This window comes from Bos javanicus, chromosome 12 (genome assembly GCF_032452875.1).
Source record: "Bos javanicus breed banteng chromosome 12, ARS-OSU_banteng_1.0, whole genome shotgun sequence".
NCBI lineage: Eukaryota > Metazoa > Chordata > Mammalia > Artiodactyla > Bovidae > Bos > Bos javanicus.
The window spans coordinates 21,570,456-21,589,064 of NC_083879.1; the positions used below are offsets into that span (position 1 = coordinate 21,570,456).

At 43.0% G+C, this 18,609-nt stretch overlaps 1 protein-coding gene across 2 annotated transcripts in view; it reads right to left on the bottom strand.

Annotated features, from left to right (window-relative positions):
* The window catches only part of NEK5 (NIMA related kinase 5), a 64,267-nt gene extending 48,485 nt beyond the window's left edge, over window positions 1–15,782 (bottom strand). Inside the window, exons 1-3 of one of the 2 annotated variants that reach the window (XM_061434693.1) lie at window positions 15,393–15,782; window positions 11,230–11,368; window positions 4,533–4,629 (exon numbers count right to left, since the gene is read on the bottom strand). In XM_061434693.1, coding sequence (XP_061290677.1) covers window positions 4,533–4,629; window positions 11,230–11,346 — 214 coding nt within the window. In that variant the 5' untranslated portion in view covers window positions 11,347–11,368; window positions 15,393–15,782. The remainder of the gene's footprint in view (window positions 1–4,532; window positions 4,630–11,229; window positions 11,369–15,392) is intronic. The other variant, XM_061434694.1, reaches the window with a different exon arrangement.
* Between the last annotated feature and the right edge of the window lie 2,827 nt (window positions 15,783–18,609).

Sequence of the window (18,609 nt, forward strand, 5' to 3'; positions counted from 1 at the left end):
TGAACTGAACTGATACTTGTTACTATAATTTTTATATAAAGTGATGAGAGATGAATGGAAAAAGATGTGATTGTTTCCACAAGAACTACATTGAATGCCATGAAGTAAATGTGAGTAGCTTTAAAAAGAAAAAGTCATTAAGCTAAATGCTGGGTGGGACAAATGGAAAATAACTGGGAAGCTTTCAAAGGAATGTACACAGAGAGAGTATCTGTGAATTCTTACTCCACTCTAAAGACCAGAAACTGGAAATTATAAATTGCAGATGACGAGCACCTATAAAAGAAAGGATACTCAGAACTCCAGGAAGTGGATTCATAATCAAAGACAAGGCTTTGATCTTACATCAAAAGTCTGGCAAATGATCGTGCATTTACAGATTAAAATAAGTTTGTATGGTTTTCTGCTTCATCAGCTTTTTTCTTTACCAAACAACTATTAGATGGGTTCTTATTAGGTTAAGGACTTCTATTAACTTGCTTGTTTCTCCCACTAGTTTGTTCCCTGAGGAGAGACTCCACACTGGGATCTTTTGCATTCCCTGTACCTGGCACATGGAAGGAGCTTAATAAAGGAATCACACAAAATCAGACTTGCTACCAATTGTTAATCTTTCTAGCATTTTGCTCTGTAGTTATTTGAGTATCCACTAAATGTCAGACTCTTCTTGCCAAATTCTATCATTTGCTACCTCTTTCTTTCAAGTAGCTTAAATCAACTTTAAAGGGGTTATCAGGGACTTCCTGGATGATCCAGTGGTAAAGACTCTGAGCTTTCAATGCAAGGGGCCAGAGTTCAATCCCTGGTCAGGAAACTAGCGCCCAAACGCTGCAACTAAAAGCTCACATACTGCGATGAAGATCAAAGATCCTGCAGGCTACAACTAAGGCCCCATGAGGCCATATCAGTAAAATATATTCTTTAAAAAAAAATTTTAAAAACAAACTACATAATGTACTTATAGTTGTATTTACATTTATTGCCTGTCTAGCGCTAGTGGTAAAGAATCTGCCTGCCAATGCAGGAGACATAAGAGACACGGAGTCAATCCCTGGGTGGGGAAGATCCCCTGGAGGAGGAAGTGGCAACCCACTCCAGTATTCTTGTGGGAGAATCCCACAGACAGAGGAGCCTGGCAGGCTACAGTCCATAAGGTCACAAAGAGTCAGACACGACTGAAGCAACTGAGCACACAGCGCCCCTCATTTTACCCCTGGAAATGTGAACACCACAGCTGAAGAGCGGGTAGAACTCTCAGATGACCCTAATGCACACACCCTGTGAACTCTCTCCCCTTGAGTGAGAATGGAACCTGTAAATGTGGGATATCACTCCATCATTATGTCACATTGCATAGCAAAGGGGATTTGCTGATATAATTAAAGTTACTAAGCAGCTGACTTTGAGTTAATAGGAAAAGGAGATTACACACCTGGGCTTGACCTAATCACAAGAGCCACTTAAATCTGGATCTAGAAGTCAGAAACAGAGAGATGCCATGCTGGAGAGGGCCTGTTGCAGGGGCCACGTGACAGGGAGGGAGGCTGGTCTCTAGCAGAAGACGACCACCCCCAGTTAACAGTCTGCAAGAAAGCAGACGTCTCAGTCCTACAAGTGCAGTAAATGAAATCTCGCAACAACCTACATAAGCCTGGAAGAGTACTCTGGGCCTCGGGTGAGGGAGGTTGCAGACAGAGTCACCATCTTGATTTCAACTATGTGAGACCCTGTTCAGAGAATCCAGCTAAACCAGGCCCAGGCTTCTGGAAGAGCTAGAGAAATTGGGAGGTACCTATTTAAGCCACTAAATTCCTGTTCGCTGGTTATACAGCAACAGAAAAGAGCAGTGCGGGGATGTGGACCCATTTTGCTCACTGATTTACCCCCAAGACCCAGGCTGTGTTCAGCCTATTAGAGGTACTTGATAAATATTTACTGAAGGAATTTTAGTGGAATTAACTGAGCCTGATGGGGACGTCTCTGGTGGTCCAGAGGCTTACGACTCTGTGCTCCCAATGAAGGGGGCCCAGGTTCAATTCCTGGTCAGGGAGCTAGAACCCACACGCTTCAACCAAGAGTTCACATGCCGCAACTAAGACCTAGCACAGCCAGATAAATACATATTTAAGTATTTTTTTTAACTTAGCCTTAAGAAAATCTTACTGCATTCTCCTTATTTTCCTCATGCTGTTTCAAACTTATAAAAACTTCTACTTTCCATTGACAAACACGTAACGCACTAGAGCCGTGGCTCTTTTGTTTAGAGATGAGCTGTTGGAGGATAAACAAAGGCTTTCCCCATACTCTCTACAGCCAGGTGTTACAAAGACGTCTGAGGCTTTCAGACAAGCTCAGTGTTTCGAGTTCCAACAATCTGCCAGGCAAAGCACAAAGGCATCACAATAGCTCTGGTTTTCCTAAACACAGAGGTGCTCTAGTTATGAAAAGGAAGAGGGGGTCATAAGAAAGTTTAGGTTTACAACATAAACAAAGTCAGCGAAGATTACTGATGCTGTAAAAAATGACCTCTCATTTGATAAGGGTATCCAGCATAAACCAGCCTCAAATGTCCAAGTCGCATGGTGTAAGGTCAGACTCCACTCTCCTAAATGGTCCAGGCAGCCCCAGTATTCATTCCACTAATGTGCCTGAGCACCTACTACGTGCCAGATGCTGAGGGGCAAGTGGTGAGCAAAAGAGTCCATTCTGTTTCCTGTCTCAAAGGGAGACAAATATTAGACCACTTCCTAATGGACACACTCACGGTACCGAAGTGCTGGCGAGATCCCGCAGAGGGGACTGCAGCTTGGACTGTGCTCTCAGAGAAGGCCTGACAATGAGTGGAGACTTAGCAGACGGAGAGAGCCAACAAAAACCCACAGAGTGAGGGAAAGGAAGGCTGTCGTCTGGTGTCTTTGCAGGAACCAATGAACAGGAATAGAGGGCACCGTACTCTGCGGCTCCCCCTTAAAGTTACTCGATACAACTCGGCTCCCCGTTCATGTGTACTGCCAACTCCCAAAGACCTCAGGAACGTCCTGAGCAGTCTTTTAGAGGCTGTACCCAGTTTTCATTTGTAAGAAACACAGAAAGCTATTTTGCATGCAGTGGTTTAATTTGTAAGAAACACGGTGCCCAGCAGAGCGCAAATGCTCAAAAAATAGCTTTTAAATTTTGTTGACTGGGGCTTCCCTGAAGCTCCAGTGATTAAGACACTGCGTTTTCACTGCAAGGGTGTGGGTTCAGTCCCTGGTCAGGGAACTAAGGCCCCACATGCCACAATGAAGCCAAAAACAAACTTACTGATTTTTATGAACACACCCCTGATGGTGCTTGAAGATACTAGGTAATATTCCTGCTCCATGAACTACTTCCAACCTCTGAATTCAAGTACACACTGCCCCACCCCTTACCCCACCCCGTGCTGGGTGCTGGCCGAACTGTGGGCATATACAGCCCTGACGCAGCCTCGAAACACCTGACATGCTGCCTGTGTGTTTATGGTCTGTCTCTTCCCACTACAATGTAAGAGTCACAAAGGACAGGAATTTTTGTTTGTTTTCTTTATTCACGGATGTATTCCTGGTACCTAGAAAAATGCATACAGTAAGCACTCAGTAAATTTTTGTTAAGTGAATGAATGGTCTCTGACCATTGCTTTCTTTGTTTTTTTTTTAACCTTTGGAGTCGAATAATGGATGAAGGCAGAAGAAATGTGCTCAGGTGCACTGAGAGGAAGGCTTGCTTCCTTCAAGTTTCCCCTCTATTCCAGCCAGCAGCTTGGCTGCCTCTCTGAAAGAGGACTGCACTGCCCCATTTACTGGGCCTGGGCACACAAGGACTCTCAGAGTCAGCGCAGCCTCTGCCAGCACCACCCCGTTCTCAGGGTTGGCTGAGCGTCTGCTTTGCACCCAGAATTTGAGCATATGGGGGAGGTAAGAAACATGCCACATGCTAGCAGGGCTCTGAGAGGGAGGACGCGGCGGGCTCTGTGTCCTGCCCTTTTGTTCAGAACAGCCTGCTTCCTATCTGAGCTGCTCCTTCAGCTGGGGCCCCAGCTTTAAATTCCCCATCAGGGAATTCCCTGGCGAGACCAGTGGTTAGAACTTGGTGCTTTCACTGAGGTGTCCCATAAGCTACATGGTATGGACAAAAAAAGTTCTTAATTTTTTAATTAAAACATAAAAAAGACCCCCCTCAACCACAGCCAACATGTAACATGAGTGAGACACAGATGGTATTCTTGTAGGCCTCTGGAAGTTCTTACTGGAGCAAAGCTAAGACAACCATTATTAACTATTTGAGGGAGTAAAAATTAAAGACAGGTGGGAAAACTTAAGGAAATTTAGGAAAATTGTCTACAAAAACTCAGCAGAGTATAAATCAAGATGATGAAAAATAAATTTAAGTAAATGGGACAATGAATCCAGTCACAGAAGTTAATTTATACACAGTTCTCAGGATCCTATCTTATATGGATATCTACATGCCGACACCTGATTAAAATACTTTAAGAATATAAGAAGTCAAACCTTGAAATGAATTGAAGAAGGTTACAATGTTGGGATGTTTCATCTTTGCCAGAAGAATGACTTCTTTCTTGGAAGCTTCTTTTTCTTGGATGGGCATCTAAATTATATTAAGAGACAAAGTAGTCTATAAAGATAATTGCTTTCATGAATAGGCTTTCTGCTCACCGTCATCGAAAATTCTCCAGGATTTCACTGACTTTAATGGCATTTCTGAAACTGATCTCTCAATGGCAGGAAATGACCTTTCTAGAATTAAGAGTGTCCTGTATCTGGTCAACGGTTTGCCAATGACAATCAGTAACAAGAAAATAATTCTGGTAAAGTTCTGCTGCGTTATAAGCTCACTTGAATTGGTGTACTGTGTCAATTATTTAGTCATCTCAAGGAAAGTTATTTTAATATTTATCTTTCAGCAGCAAAAGAATTGGTTTAAAAAAAATGCAATGTTCCAGCAGCAATCACAGCTGAGAAGAAACAAATGAAATCTAAAAAAATTAAATGTCACACATTACATAAATCAGACCAGTAAAGTTCTATTAAGATTACTACATTTTTCGTTTTCAAATAAAATTTGTCTCTTGTGACTTCATTTTAGATTTGATATATTTCCTTTTCTTTATTAAAAAACTAATTAATTTGCTTTTATTGTTACCTTTCCTTCCAGTTTTATTGATATAATGACATATAGCACTGTATACTTTTAAGGTATATAGCATAATGATTTGACTTACACACACCATGAAATAATTAGAACAATAAGTTTAGCAAACATCCATCATCGCATATACATACAAAATTAAAGAAATAGAAAAACGACTTTTTTTTACCTTGTGACGATAGTGCAGGATTTACTCTCTTAACAACTTTCATTTATAACAAACAGCAGTGTTAATTATATTTACCATGTTGTACATTACATCTGTAGTTCTTATTTATCTTATAACTGGAAGTTTGTACCTGCTGACCACCTTCATCCAATTCTCCCTCCCCATACCACAATTTTAATCTAATTGACCTAGAACACTATGTCAGTTTTCATCACATAACATAGTGATTTAACATTTCTATGCATTTGAAAGTGATCTTCATTAGTTACCATCTGTCACTATATGAAGATATTGCATAGTTACGATGTTCCCCATGCTGGACATTTCATACACATAACTCCTTTATTTTGCAGCTGGAGGTTTGCACCTCTTAATCTCCCTCACCTATTTCTCTCCTGCCCTCACTCCCTGATGTATATTCTTATTCTATTAATCATCTATGGACAATATTTTTCAAATGTTTTGGTGCCAGTGACAGTGGCCACATCTCATTTCTATCTTTTCTTCCTCATTCTTGATGCCTCATCATTTCTACACTGACTCCTGGTCCGGCTGTCCCACCTTCCGAGTCACTGGTCCTCTCCACTGTTCCCTCTGTAACGACCTTCAACATTTGGCTCACACATGTCGAGCTCCCTGATTTCTCATCCTCCTTTAGATTTAACAATTTTTTAAAAAAATTAACATTCTTAATCCAAGTTTTACTGTCTCCTAGCTATGTATCCTGGAGAGGGCAGTGGCACCCCACTCCAGAACTCTTGCCTGGAAAATCCCATGGACGGAGGAGCCTGGTGGCCTGCAGTCTATGGGGTTGCTAAGAGTCCAGAACGACTGAGCGACTTCACTTTCACTTTTCACTTTCATGCATTGGAGAAGGAAATGGCAACCCACTCCAGTGTTCTTGCCTGGAGAATCCCAGGGACAGGGGAGCCTAGTGGGCTGCCGTCTGTGGGGTCGCACAGAGTCAGACACGACTGAAGCGACTTAGCAGCAGCAGCGGCAGCTATGTATCCTTCAGTAAATTACTTAAGTCTTCTGAGCTTCGGTATCTTTCTCCCCAATTTAAATTGCATAATTAGTACATATGAATTTCAAAATAAAAATAACTGAATTATGACTATTGGATGAACAGATTTAGCTACTTAACTTTGTTAATTTATAACTACTATTTTTTCAAAAGAATATTATAAACAAAATTGAAAGGAAAAGATAGGCATAGAACTGCATTTTTATAGTTAGGTAAAAATATTGGCAATATGTATGACAGATTTTTGTATTTATAACATTTAAGGAGTTCTGGCAAAAAAAAAAAAAGCAACTATGTATGCCAATAGAAATATGGGAAAATACATGACTAGACAACTCTCAAAAAAATAAAAGTTAAAAATGGCTCAGAAATAGAAAGATTCAACCTCACTCAGTAATCAGAAGAAAAAAGACTAAAACAAAATTTAATATAATGTTTCATCTGTGAAATTGGTGAAGACAAAAGCATGTTAATACCCATAGTTAACCAGAAAGCAGAAAATGGCACTCATATATTTCTTGGGTAAATATTTATATAAGATGATAAAAATCTTTCCAGGAAAACAACTTTTTAATGTCTAAAAGAGACTTTAAAATGCTCCTATCTTTAACTTATTAATGCTTCTAGAAATTTATCCAAAGAAAATAATCAGAAACGTATGTGCCCAAGTGTTCTCATACAAAAGCCTTCATTACAGTGCTTTACTATTAGGTTTTTTATTACTAGTTTTCAATTAACAATATATACTTATGGTTTGAAAAAACATTTTAAGTCAGATAGAAGTGAATAAGATGAAAGTTAAAACTTCCCTCTCTCCTTCGTATTGATTCCTTAAAAGTAATTGCTGTAAATTGTTAGACCTTTTTATTTAATGTACATGTAGATAAACATGAATACACAGTTTGCTTAAGAAAAGTAACTTCTTCTATATATTAAATGCTATTTAATCATAGCAAAAAAATCAAGCAATATAATTATCTGAAAATAGAAAAAGAGTTAGATAAATTATGGTACAATATTTTGAACCTAATGTCACACTATGCAGTCATCAACAATCCAGGGAAGAACAGTGTTACAGCAGAAAGAGCAGGGGAAGAGTTAGAAGGGTCTGAAGGAAACGGCAACCCACTCCAGTATTCATGCCTGGAAAATCCCATGGACCGAGGAGCCTGGTGGGCTACAATCCATGGGGTCGCCAAGAGTTGGACACGACTGAGCGACGTGTGTGTGTGTGTGTGTGTGTGTGTGTGCTGGTCAGTAAGCAAATCACTTAGCCTCATTGAGCCCCACCCCTTTCACCTGAACAATGAGGATAGTGAGATCCACCTTTTAGGGTTGTTGTGAGGATTAAATAGATTAGTACAAGTGAAACACCTGCGATAACATTGCTTGCGCTAGGTGTCCACTACTACTGTACACATTTGATGTTACTGCGTGAGAACATTTTATTACATGAAAACATTGAAATGAGAAAATGTTTACAATATACTAAGGGTAAAAGGTGATATAAAACAGTATATCCAACATGACATCAATCATTCTAATATAGTCTAGTAACTTATAAGGTACATTTATGCATTAAAAGTAGCCTAGAGAGAAGTTCACCATAATGTTAACAGTGATAAAGACAGTGGTTGTGATTTTTTATTTTCCTCTAAATAGTCTTATTTTTCCCTACAGTTTTTTCAAAATTTCTTCAATGAATATTTTAATATTCACAATAAAAAGGATACATTTTTGAAGGCAAGATATAAAAGAATATGCTTGATAATGGTAGGATGATAAGAGAAAATGAGTTCGTTTCATGGAGAGGTGCTGGAGAGCTGAGAAGACATGTAAATTTTTCTAGATAAGAATGAAAAACTACAATAGGGTAGAAAGGAAGAAGTAAGAAATATTAATTCTCTGACACAGATGTTGCCAGGCAAATTTGATAACACAAAGAGATACAGGAAAACAATGATAACAACAGCCTCCCTCATATAAATTCTACTTATTTACAGCATGGAGACTAGGGTCTTCATGAGTGAAAAAATTCAGTGCTCTATTAGAAATATATAAAGTCAGTTTGTTTAATTATATACTAAAGAATGAGAGAGATGTTAAAAACGCATTAATATATATTTCTATAGCAGATTCACCTCCCACATGGCTTTTTCTTTACTTAGAATTTAAATGGTTTTATAATTTTTAACACTGGTGCTTTTGACACTGAAGAATTGATGCTTTTCAACTGTGGTGTTGGAGAAGATTCTTGAGAGTCCCTTGCACTGCAAGGAGATCCAAACAGTCAATCTTAAAGGAAATCAGTCCTGAATATTCCTTGGAAGGACTGACGCTGACACTGAAACTCCAATACTCTGGCCACCTGATGTAAAGAGCCGACTCATTTGAAAAGACCCTGATGCTGGGAAAGATTGAAGGTGGGAGGAGAAGGGGACAACAGAGGATGAAATGGTTGGATGGCATCACAGTCCATGAGGTCACAAAGAGTCGGACACGACTGAGCAACTGAACTGAACTGATAATTTCTAAGACGCTTGCTCCTTGGAAGAAAAACTATGACAAATCTAGACAGCATATTAAAAAGCAGCGATTTTGCTGACAAAAGAATGTATAGTCAAAGCTATGGTTTTTTCAGTACTCATGTATGGATGTGAGAGTTGGACCATACAGAAGGCTGAGGGTCAAAGAATTGATGCTTTCGAACTGTAGTGCTGGAAAAGACTCTTGAGAGTCCCTTGGACTGCAAGGAGATCAAATTAGTCAATCCTAAAAGAAAAAACCCTGAATATTCATTGGAAGGACTGATGCTAAACCTGAAGCTCCAATACTTTGGCCACCTGAAAAGCCAACTCATTGGAAAAGATCCACTGAAGGCAAGAAGAGAAGGGGGCAACAGAGGATGAGATGGTTGGATGGCATCATCGACTTACTGAACATGAGTTTGAGCAAACTCCAGGATATAGTGAAGGACAGGGAAGCCTGGCGTGCTGCAGTTCATTGGGTCGAAAAGAGTCAGACACAACTGAGCAACTGAACAGCAACGACAAAGTATGTACCAGCTTAACAACAGAGCTAGAAGGCCTGCAAGTGTCTATGCATTGAATTATCAACCCAATAAGGATTTACTGAACCGCTGCTGGTGCGAAGCATTCTTAGCTGCTGTTTGGAATATCAAGATGAAAAAGACATGGATTCTGCCTGCAAAGAGCATAAAGTTTGGAGGAGAAGGTACAAAATAAACAGCTAAAGCACAGCAAAGTAGAACATATTCAGTATCATAACAGCATTATGAATAAAATCTATGGAGTTGACAAAGAAAGAGAGATTACTTAGAGTAGGAAAGTCCTGGAAACTCTCCTAGGGCTCAGCCCTGAACAAGTCAAGTCTTGCTGGGTGGGCAAAAACCTTCTTGGAAGAAAGAGCCCCTTGGGCAAGCACAGAGGCTGGAGTGGGAGGGATCTGTATGTAGGATAAAAGAAGAGGATGTGAAGAGGAGGTTGAAATGGAATTTGCGAACAAATCAGAGAGGACTGTCAAAACTAATCTGCAGAGTGAATTGATACAAAAGCACAAGGCAAAAATTACTCATAACCCCACATTCCACCTAGATAAAACTATCTAGTATGTTTCTTATACCTATGGGAATATATCTGTGGGAATATACATACCTATATACAGAGAGAATGCATATATTTTTACAAAAATTGCATCATTCTACACATGTTGTTCAGTTGCCCAGTCATGTCCGACTCTTTGTGACCCCATGGACTGCAGCACACTAGGCCTCCCTGTCCCTCACCATCTCCCAAAGTTTGCCCAAGTTCACGTCCATTGCATCGGTGATGCCATCCATTCATCTCGTCCTCTGATACCCTCTTCTCCTTCTACCCTCTATCTTTCCCAGCATCAGGGAGAGAATGAAGGCAGACTCCCTCTTTTCCAGTGATCCACTGTTCACATCAGGTGGCCACTCTACACACACTATTTTCTTAATTAGCAAAAGTTTCTAGGGAATTTAGCCAAAATAATTCCTCTTAAATTAAATGTATTTAATTATTCTCCAAAAATACCAGATTAATAATAATACATGGTTTCCTTCCATTCCTTCAATGCATTTCATAAATATTTTTGAGCAATATTCTTGAGCAATATTATGTGCCGGCATGGTTCTGCATGCTGGAGGAGACAGATAAGAAATAAATGAACAGAGTAATCCCAGATCATTGTAAATGCTACTGAGAAAATAAACCAGGCTGCTGTAATAAGGAGTGATTAAAGTCAGGGAGTTGTCTTAGATAGGATGTTTGGGGAAGGTCTCCTTGTGGAGGTGACCTATATTAGGAGTGACAGAGGAGATGCGCCACCCTTATGCAAAATAGAGAAGTCAGAGCGAGGGAGGTGGGGCCTCCCATAGACATGCCATAGGATATTAAAAGATGTTATCACTGTAAGGAGTACTATAGTAGACAGGGTGATAACATTGTTTTTTCTTTTCTTTTGAAAAAAAAAAAAACATTTCAAACTTCCCTGTTGGTCCAGTGGTTAAGACTCTCTGCTTACACTGCAGGAGGCATGGGTTCAATTCCCGGTGGGGGAAATTATCCATCATGATCCCTCATGATGACAGTTGCGGCCAAAAAATAAAATAAAATTTTAAAATAAAAACAAGATCACTGGTTGCTGTCTGGACAATGGATTTAGAAGACTGAACAAACAAAAGTCAATTCACTCATACTTGTTAAAAAAAGAAAAAGATGTGTTTCCTTGACAAATTGGATTAAAAGCCAGCTGAATATAGCACTGAAAATGAACAGGAATTGCAACTTCTTAACTTTACCTTTTCAAAATTGATCTCTTTTATAACACAGTGCTCGCTATCCGATTTCCTTTGGGCCAAGTATGCTTTCCCAAAGGCACCTTCGCCAATGGCTTTAATCATGTCATATTGATCCATGGTCTCCAATACATGGAGTTACCTGAAATGAGAGCAATGGAGCTTTATTGAACATAAAGTCAGAAAATTGACCACTACAATGTAACAAAACTTGTTTTGCTAAAACTTTGATTCTAATTTTGCCAAGACTAACTCATCTAACTTTCCTTGTGGCTACAGGTAAAACGACCAAAGTGAGACGAAGCCTCTTAGCAGGCCCGGAGGTCAGACTTGGGCTACAGCTCTCCTTTGATACAACCTAGTGTGGTGATCTTGGGCAAGTTACTTAACTTCATAAAACCTCACTTTCCTAATTTCTAAAATGGAAATAACAATTCCTGTTTTTCAAGTTTATTCTGAGAAAGAAAACATAATTTCCTGATCTTGGCACCTCTAGGAAGCACAGAGCTTCTGCTTGTGTGGTTTTACAGTTGCCTTTCTCAAAGGGGCAATGGCACCCCACTCCAGTACTCTTGTCTGGAAAATCCTATGGACGGAGGAGCCTGGTAGGCTGCAGTCCTTGGGGTCGCTAAGAGTCAGATATGACTGAGCGACTTCACTTTCACTTTTCACTTTCATGCATTGGAGAAGGAAATGGCAACCCACTCCAGTGTTCTTGCCTGGAGAATCCCAGGGACGGTGGAGCCTGGTGGGCTGCCGTCTATGGGGTCGCACAGAGTCGGACACGACTGAAGCGACTTAGCAGCAGCAGCAGCAGTTCTCAAAGGGGAAGCACTGTCCCCTACGGGACATTTTGGAAACTTCCAGAGTTTTTCCTGTTCCCAGAGATGGGAGAGGCAGATACTACCTCATTTTGAAGCCATTGGCTTCCCTGGTGGCTTAGACAGTAAAGAACCCGCCTGCAATGCAGGAGACCTGGGTTTGATCCCTGGGTTGGGAAGAGCCCCTGGAGAAGGGAAAGGCTACCCACTCCAGAATTCTGGCCTGGAGAATTCCATGGACAGAGGAGCCTGGCGAGCTACAGTCCATGGGGTCGCAAAGAGTCAGACCCAACTGAATGGCTAAGCAAAGCACAGCAAGGTCTGAGATAGGACTTCCCAGGTGGCTCAGTGATAAAGAATCCACCTACCAATGCAGGAGACACAGAAGATGTGGGTTCAATTCCTGGGTCGGGAGGATCCCCTGGAGTAGGAAATGGCAACACATTCCAGTAATCTTGCCTGGAAAATTCCAGGGACAGAGGAGGATATCGGGATACAGTCCACAGGGTCGCAAAGAGTCGGACACGACTGAGCACACACACACAAGGTCTGAGATACAAAGATTCTGTGATGCAAGGGATGGCCCTGCATAGTAAAGGATTATCCAGTAGCCTCACCACTTTAGAACGTCTCCTAACACATTCGTGTGCGTGGAAAAATCGGTTTATAATTGTCTGTGGCTACTACCAAACTATTTTACATCTAAATGCAAAATACGTTTAGTGCAATTTTAATTAATACTGAATTTTCAGGGAATGCAACTACGTGTCAATTGAGGCTTGATTGGACCTTGTTTTGCTCAGATATTTACCAAGAACTGTTCATCTTTTTGGAAAAATCATTCCTCCATTGGCCAGACTGCTCCTGGGAGCAGAGATCTAAAAGTTTGGGCTGTCCTTGTCAGGTGACTCCCTGCTGCCTCACTACTTCTTCTAGTGTAGTAGTACCAAGCAGTGACAGACTGAAATATAGACTTGATAATAAAGACAGGCACTATGGCATTTAGATTAATCTGATAAGATTCAGGATGGCAAGAGGACCCAAAAGCCCCATCCACGCCTGCTGTGTCAGTTATCTTCAGTTTTTAATATAAGGCCTGAAATTCCTTTTGCACTTAAGCTCCTTTGGTTTGGGTTTGTCATCCTCAGCCCAGGATCCTGGCTTCTTGAGAGGGGAAGGTGAATTCCCCCTGGGTAGTAAGTGGGGTGATCCCTTCTCCTCTACTAATCTCTTGGGAAACACTGTGCTTATAACACAGACACACCCTCAATAGCCCGTGGGCAAAAAGATGGGCCAGTGATTCCCTTCCGGTTTCTTTTCTTTTTAAAAAAATTTTATTTATTGTGGCTGTGCTGGGTCTTTGGTGCTGCATGGGCTTTTCCCTAGTTGCAGAATGCAGTGGCCACTCTACAGGGGCAGTGCACAAGCCTCTCATTACAGTGGCCTCTCTCGTTGCCGAGCACAGGCTCCAGGGCATCTGAGCTTCAGTACTTGCAGTTCCTGGGGCTCTAGAGCACAGGCTCAGAGGTTCTGACTGACGGGTTTTGACTGCTCCCCAGCATGTGGGATCCTCCAGGGCCAAGGAGGTGAAATCGTTTACCTCCAATTAAGACTCAAACCCATGTGGCTGGGACTCAAACCCAGCCAAAACCCACAGTACCTGGTTTCAGGACCTAATGTAGCTCAGGTTCTTGATGCCTTATCGCTGAAAGAATTCAGTGAGAGACAAAGTAACAGGTAAGAAGTGGATTTATTCAGATTCAGAGAGAAGCACACTCCACAGACAGAGTGTGGGCCATCACAGAGGACAAATGTGGCTGTGAAGTGTGGCATGGTTAGCTTTTACAGGTTGGGTAATTTCATATGCTAATAAGTGGGAGGATTATTCCAACTATTTTGGGGAAGGGGCAGAGATTTCCAGGATTGGGGCCATCACCCACTCCTTGGTCTTTTGACGGTGCCTTGGAACTATCATGGCACCTCTGGGTGTATCATTTCACTTGCTGATTGAGGATCAAGGTCTAGTCTTGTCTGCCATCTTGGTTCCATTCGATTCTAAATGGTTTATGTTGTATCCTTGGGCTATGTCATTCTTTCAAAAGTTGTGCCCTGCTCCTTTCTCTCCTGTTTCAGACGGACCAATCCCTCTCCTGCGTTGGCAGGCCACTGAGCCACAGGGGAGCCCCATAGGGTTGTTTCTGAACTGTCTTTGGCAGGTCCTGGAGGCCCAGGACTTGGCTCTGATCACCTCCCACCTCTCTGAAAGCTGCCTGGTCTGGCACCCCTCTGCCAGCCTCCAGCCTTGGGGGCTTTGGGTAAACTGTTCCTTTTTCCCATTAGACTATGGTAGCCACTACTTAGGAGAAGGCAATGGCAACCCACTCCAGTACTCTTGCCTGGAGAATCCCATGGATGGAGGAGCCTGGTAGGCTGTGGTCCATGGGGTTCGGAAGAGTCTGACACGACTGAGCGACTTTGCTTTCACTTTTCACTTTCACGCACTGGAGAAGGAAATGGCAACCCACTCCAGTGTTCTTGCCTGGAGAATCCCAGGGACGGTGGAGCCTGGTGGGCTGCCGTCTATGGGGTCACACAGAGTCCGACACGACTGAAGCGACTTAGCAGCAGCAGCAGCAGCCACTACTTTCTTTGTGTCTCAGAAGGCAAAGATTCTGCCCGCAATGCCAGAAACCTGGGTTGATCCCTGATTGGGAAGATCCCCTGGAGAAGGGAATGGCAAGGAGCCTGGAGAGTTATAGTCCGTGGGGACACACACACACACACACACACACACACACACACACACACACACACGACTACAGTTAGGGCACCATGCTGATTTTCAAAAACTGAGTGAGCAGACAGGTTATGTTTCTGAGTAATCTGTGTCAGTGTAGGAAGAGGGGACGATTAGGGGTATAGAGTGGGAGCCAGCTCCGCAGGCAGGGGACGCTTGGGGACACCTGAGGGCCCAGTGTTGAGGGAGGCGAACGCGGAATGGGAACTTAAAGCCACCAGCGTGGGAACTGAGCGACCGAGAGGCGCCCGCCCAGGAGGCACCAGCGGGTGGAAACCCGTAAGTTTCGGGGTGATGGGAAAATCTCGCTCCGTTAGGAACACTCCGGGTGGCGGCGGGCTGGAGGGCTGCAGACCTCCGAGGAGCCAGGAGCCCGGAGCCCGGAGCCCGGAGCGCCGCGCGTTGCCATGGAGACCGACGCGGCTCGGGACCGAGGCAGCTTCCCCAAAGAGCGCGCCTTCCCAGGCGGGGGCTCCACCCTTCCCCGGGCTCCCGGAGCCCTGGGGGGCAGCTCCGGGTCCAGACTGAGGGCGCCGCCTGTTGCTTACCTGCTTCGAGGAGCGAGATAAGCGTCCTGCGTGGAGCAGGGCTCCCCGGGCCGAGGCGCCTCCGGGAGGGCTGCAGGGGCGGAGCTGCGCACGGGACGGGCGGGGCGCGGGGCGGGAGCGCCTACAAGGTCCACCCGGAAGAGGGCTGGGGGCCGGGGAATTTGCTCGGTTGCTTTAGGTCCGGACTCCTCTGCAAACACTCCGCAAGCATTCGGCTCCCGCTCGCTGAAGGTGTACCAGATGCTTTGCATGTATTATCTCTATACTTTGCAACAACCGAGCAAGGAAGGTAGTTTTACAATTGAATTTTCCCCAGTTTTAGAATTGAGCGGGATTTGGAAAACTCAGCAGTGGCCACAGGACTGGAAAAGGTCAGTTTTCATTCCAATCCCAAAGAAAGGCAATGCCAAAGAATGCTCCAAGTACCGCACAATTGCACTCATCTCACACGCTAGCAAAGTAATGCTCAAAATTCTCCAAGTGAAGCTTCAATAGTATGTGAACCGAGAACTTCCAGATGTTCAAGGTGGATTTAGAAAAGCAGAGGAACCAGAGATCAAATTGCCAACATCCATTGGATCATTGAAAAAGCAAGAGAATTCCAGAAAAACATCTACTTATGCTTCATTGACTATGCTAAAGCCTTTGACTGTGTGAGTCACAGCAAACTGTGGGAAATTCTGAAAGAGATGGGAATACCAGACCACCTGACCTGCCTCCTGAGAATCTGTATGCAGGTCAGGAAGCAACAGTTAGAACTGGACATGGAACAACAGACTGGTTCCAAATCAGGAAAGGAGTACGTCAAGCCTGTATATTGTCACCCTACTTATTTAACTCATATGCAGAGTACATCATGCAAAATGCTGGGCTGGATGAAGCACAAGCTGGAATCAAGATTGCCGGAAGAATTATCAATAACTTCATATATGCAGATGACACCACCCTTATGGCAGAAAGTGAAGAGGAACTCAAAAGCCTCTTGATGAAAGTGAAAGAGGAGAGTGAAAAAGTTGACTTAAAGCTCAACATTCAGAAAACAAAGATCATGGCATGTCGTCCCATCACTTCATGGCAAATAGATGGGGAAACAGTGGAAACAGTGACAGACTTTATTTTGGGGGGCTCCAAAATCATTGCAGATGGTGACTGCAGCCATGAAATTTAAAGACACTTACTCCTTGGAAGGAAAGTTATGACCAACCTAGACAGCATATTAAAAAGCAGAGACATTACTTTGCCAACAAAGGTCCGTCTAGCCAAAGCTATGGTTTTTCCAGTAGTCATGTATGGATGTGAGAGTTGGACTATAAAGAAAGCTGAGCACTGAAGAATTGATGCTTTTGAACTGTGGTGTTGGAGAAGACTTTTGAGAGTCCCTTGGACTGCAAGGAGATCCAACCAGTCCATCCTAAAGGAAATCAGTCCTGAATATTCATTGGAAAGAATGATGCTGACACTGAAAATCCAATACTTTCGCCACCTGATAAGAAGAACTGAGTCAATGGAAAAGACCCTGATGCTGGGAAGGATTGAATGTGGGAGGAGAAGGGGATGACAGAGGATGAGATGGTTGGATGGCATCATGGCATCATCATGGACATGATTTTGAGCAAGCTCTGGGAGTTGTTTATGGACACAGAAGCCTGGCGTGCTGTAGTCCATAGGGTGGCAAAGAGTCAGACTCGACTAAGCAACTGAACTGAACTGAACTGAATTTACCTTGATTTATGGACCTAACATTCCAGGTTCCTATGCAATACTGTTCTTCATAGCATCAGACTTTACTTCCATTACCAGTCATATCCACAACTGGGCATGGTTTTTGCTTTGGCTCAGGCTCTTCATTCTTTCTGGAGCTATTTCTCCAGTCTTCTCTAGTACCATATTGGGCACTGGATGACCTGGGGAGTTCATCTTTCAGTGTCACATCTTTTTGCCTTTTCATACTGTTCATGGGGTTCTCAAGCCAAGAATACTGAAATGGTTTACCATTCCTTTCTCCAGTGGACCATGTTTTTTCAGAACTCTCCACCATGACCTGTCCATCTTGAGTGTTCCACATGGCATGGCTCATAGTTTCACTGAGTTAGTCAAGGCTGTGATCCATGTAATTAGTTTGGTTAGTTTTCTATGATTGTGATTTTCATTCTGTCTGCCCCTGGATAAGAGGCTTGTGGAAGCTTCTTGAAGGGAGGGACTGGCTGAGGGGCAATCTGGGTCTTGGTCTGATGGGCAGGTCCTTGCTCAGTAAATCTTTAATCCAATTTTCTATTGATGGGTGGGGCTGTATTCCCTCCCTGTAGCTTGGCCTCCTTACCCCCAGTTAGGGTTAATGGTGACCTCCTTCAAAAGGACTCATGCCAGCAGCTCCCAGGTCTATTGTATTCAGTGCCCTTGGCCCTGCAGCAGGTCACTGTTGACCCAAGCTTCCACTGGAATCTCCTGGAAACTCACAGGCAAGTCTGGCTGATAGTCTTCAAGATAGTGATTAAAAAAAAAAAGAGCTAACAAGAGCTAACATAAATCATTCTGGGAAATGGTGTTTTGACTAGAAAGTGTAAGGCTAAAGACAATAGGAGCAAGACATAAACTTTGTATTTTAGTTGGTAAATTGTTCTTTCCAGGGGTGAGGGTTAACAATTTGGAAACTGCTTTATATGCATACTGGAGTTGAACAACTAAGTAAGTGGATGGTGGATGGTACAAGCCAAGTTTCTCACTGTCAAAGAGAAGATACAGAAAGGGGAGTGGGGAAGGGAAGGGAAAGATTAGAATGACCCCAGTGGTATTGAATCAGAATCCAAGACATCAGTAAGAACAAACCCATATTGAGCTAAAAAAAAAACATACAGATTGAGAGATACAGAAATCACCTCTGGATATGCGTGAAAGTGTTAGCTGCTGTGTCCAGCTCTTTGCGACCTCAAGGACTATAGCCCACCAGGCTTCTCTGTCCATGGGATTCTCCAGACCAGAATACTGGAGTGGGTTGCCATTCCCTTCTCCAGTGGATCTTTCTAACCCAGGGATTGACCCTAGGTCTCCTGCATTGCAGGTGGATTGTTTACCTTCTGAGGCACCAGGGAAGCCTCAAGACAGGGAAATTAACCCAGGCTTCGGCGATAAGAGTGCCGAATCCTAACCATTAGACTACCAGAGACTGTCACATACAGGGATGTACATACATGTATTTCCTAGCTCTGTCTGCTTAGAG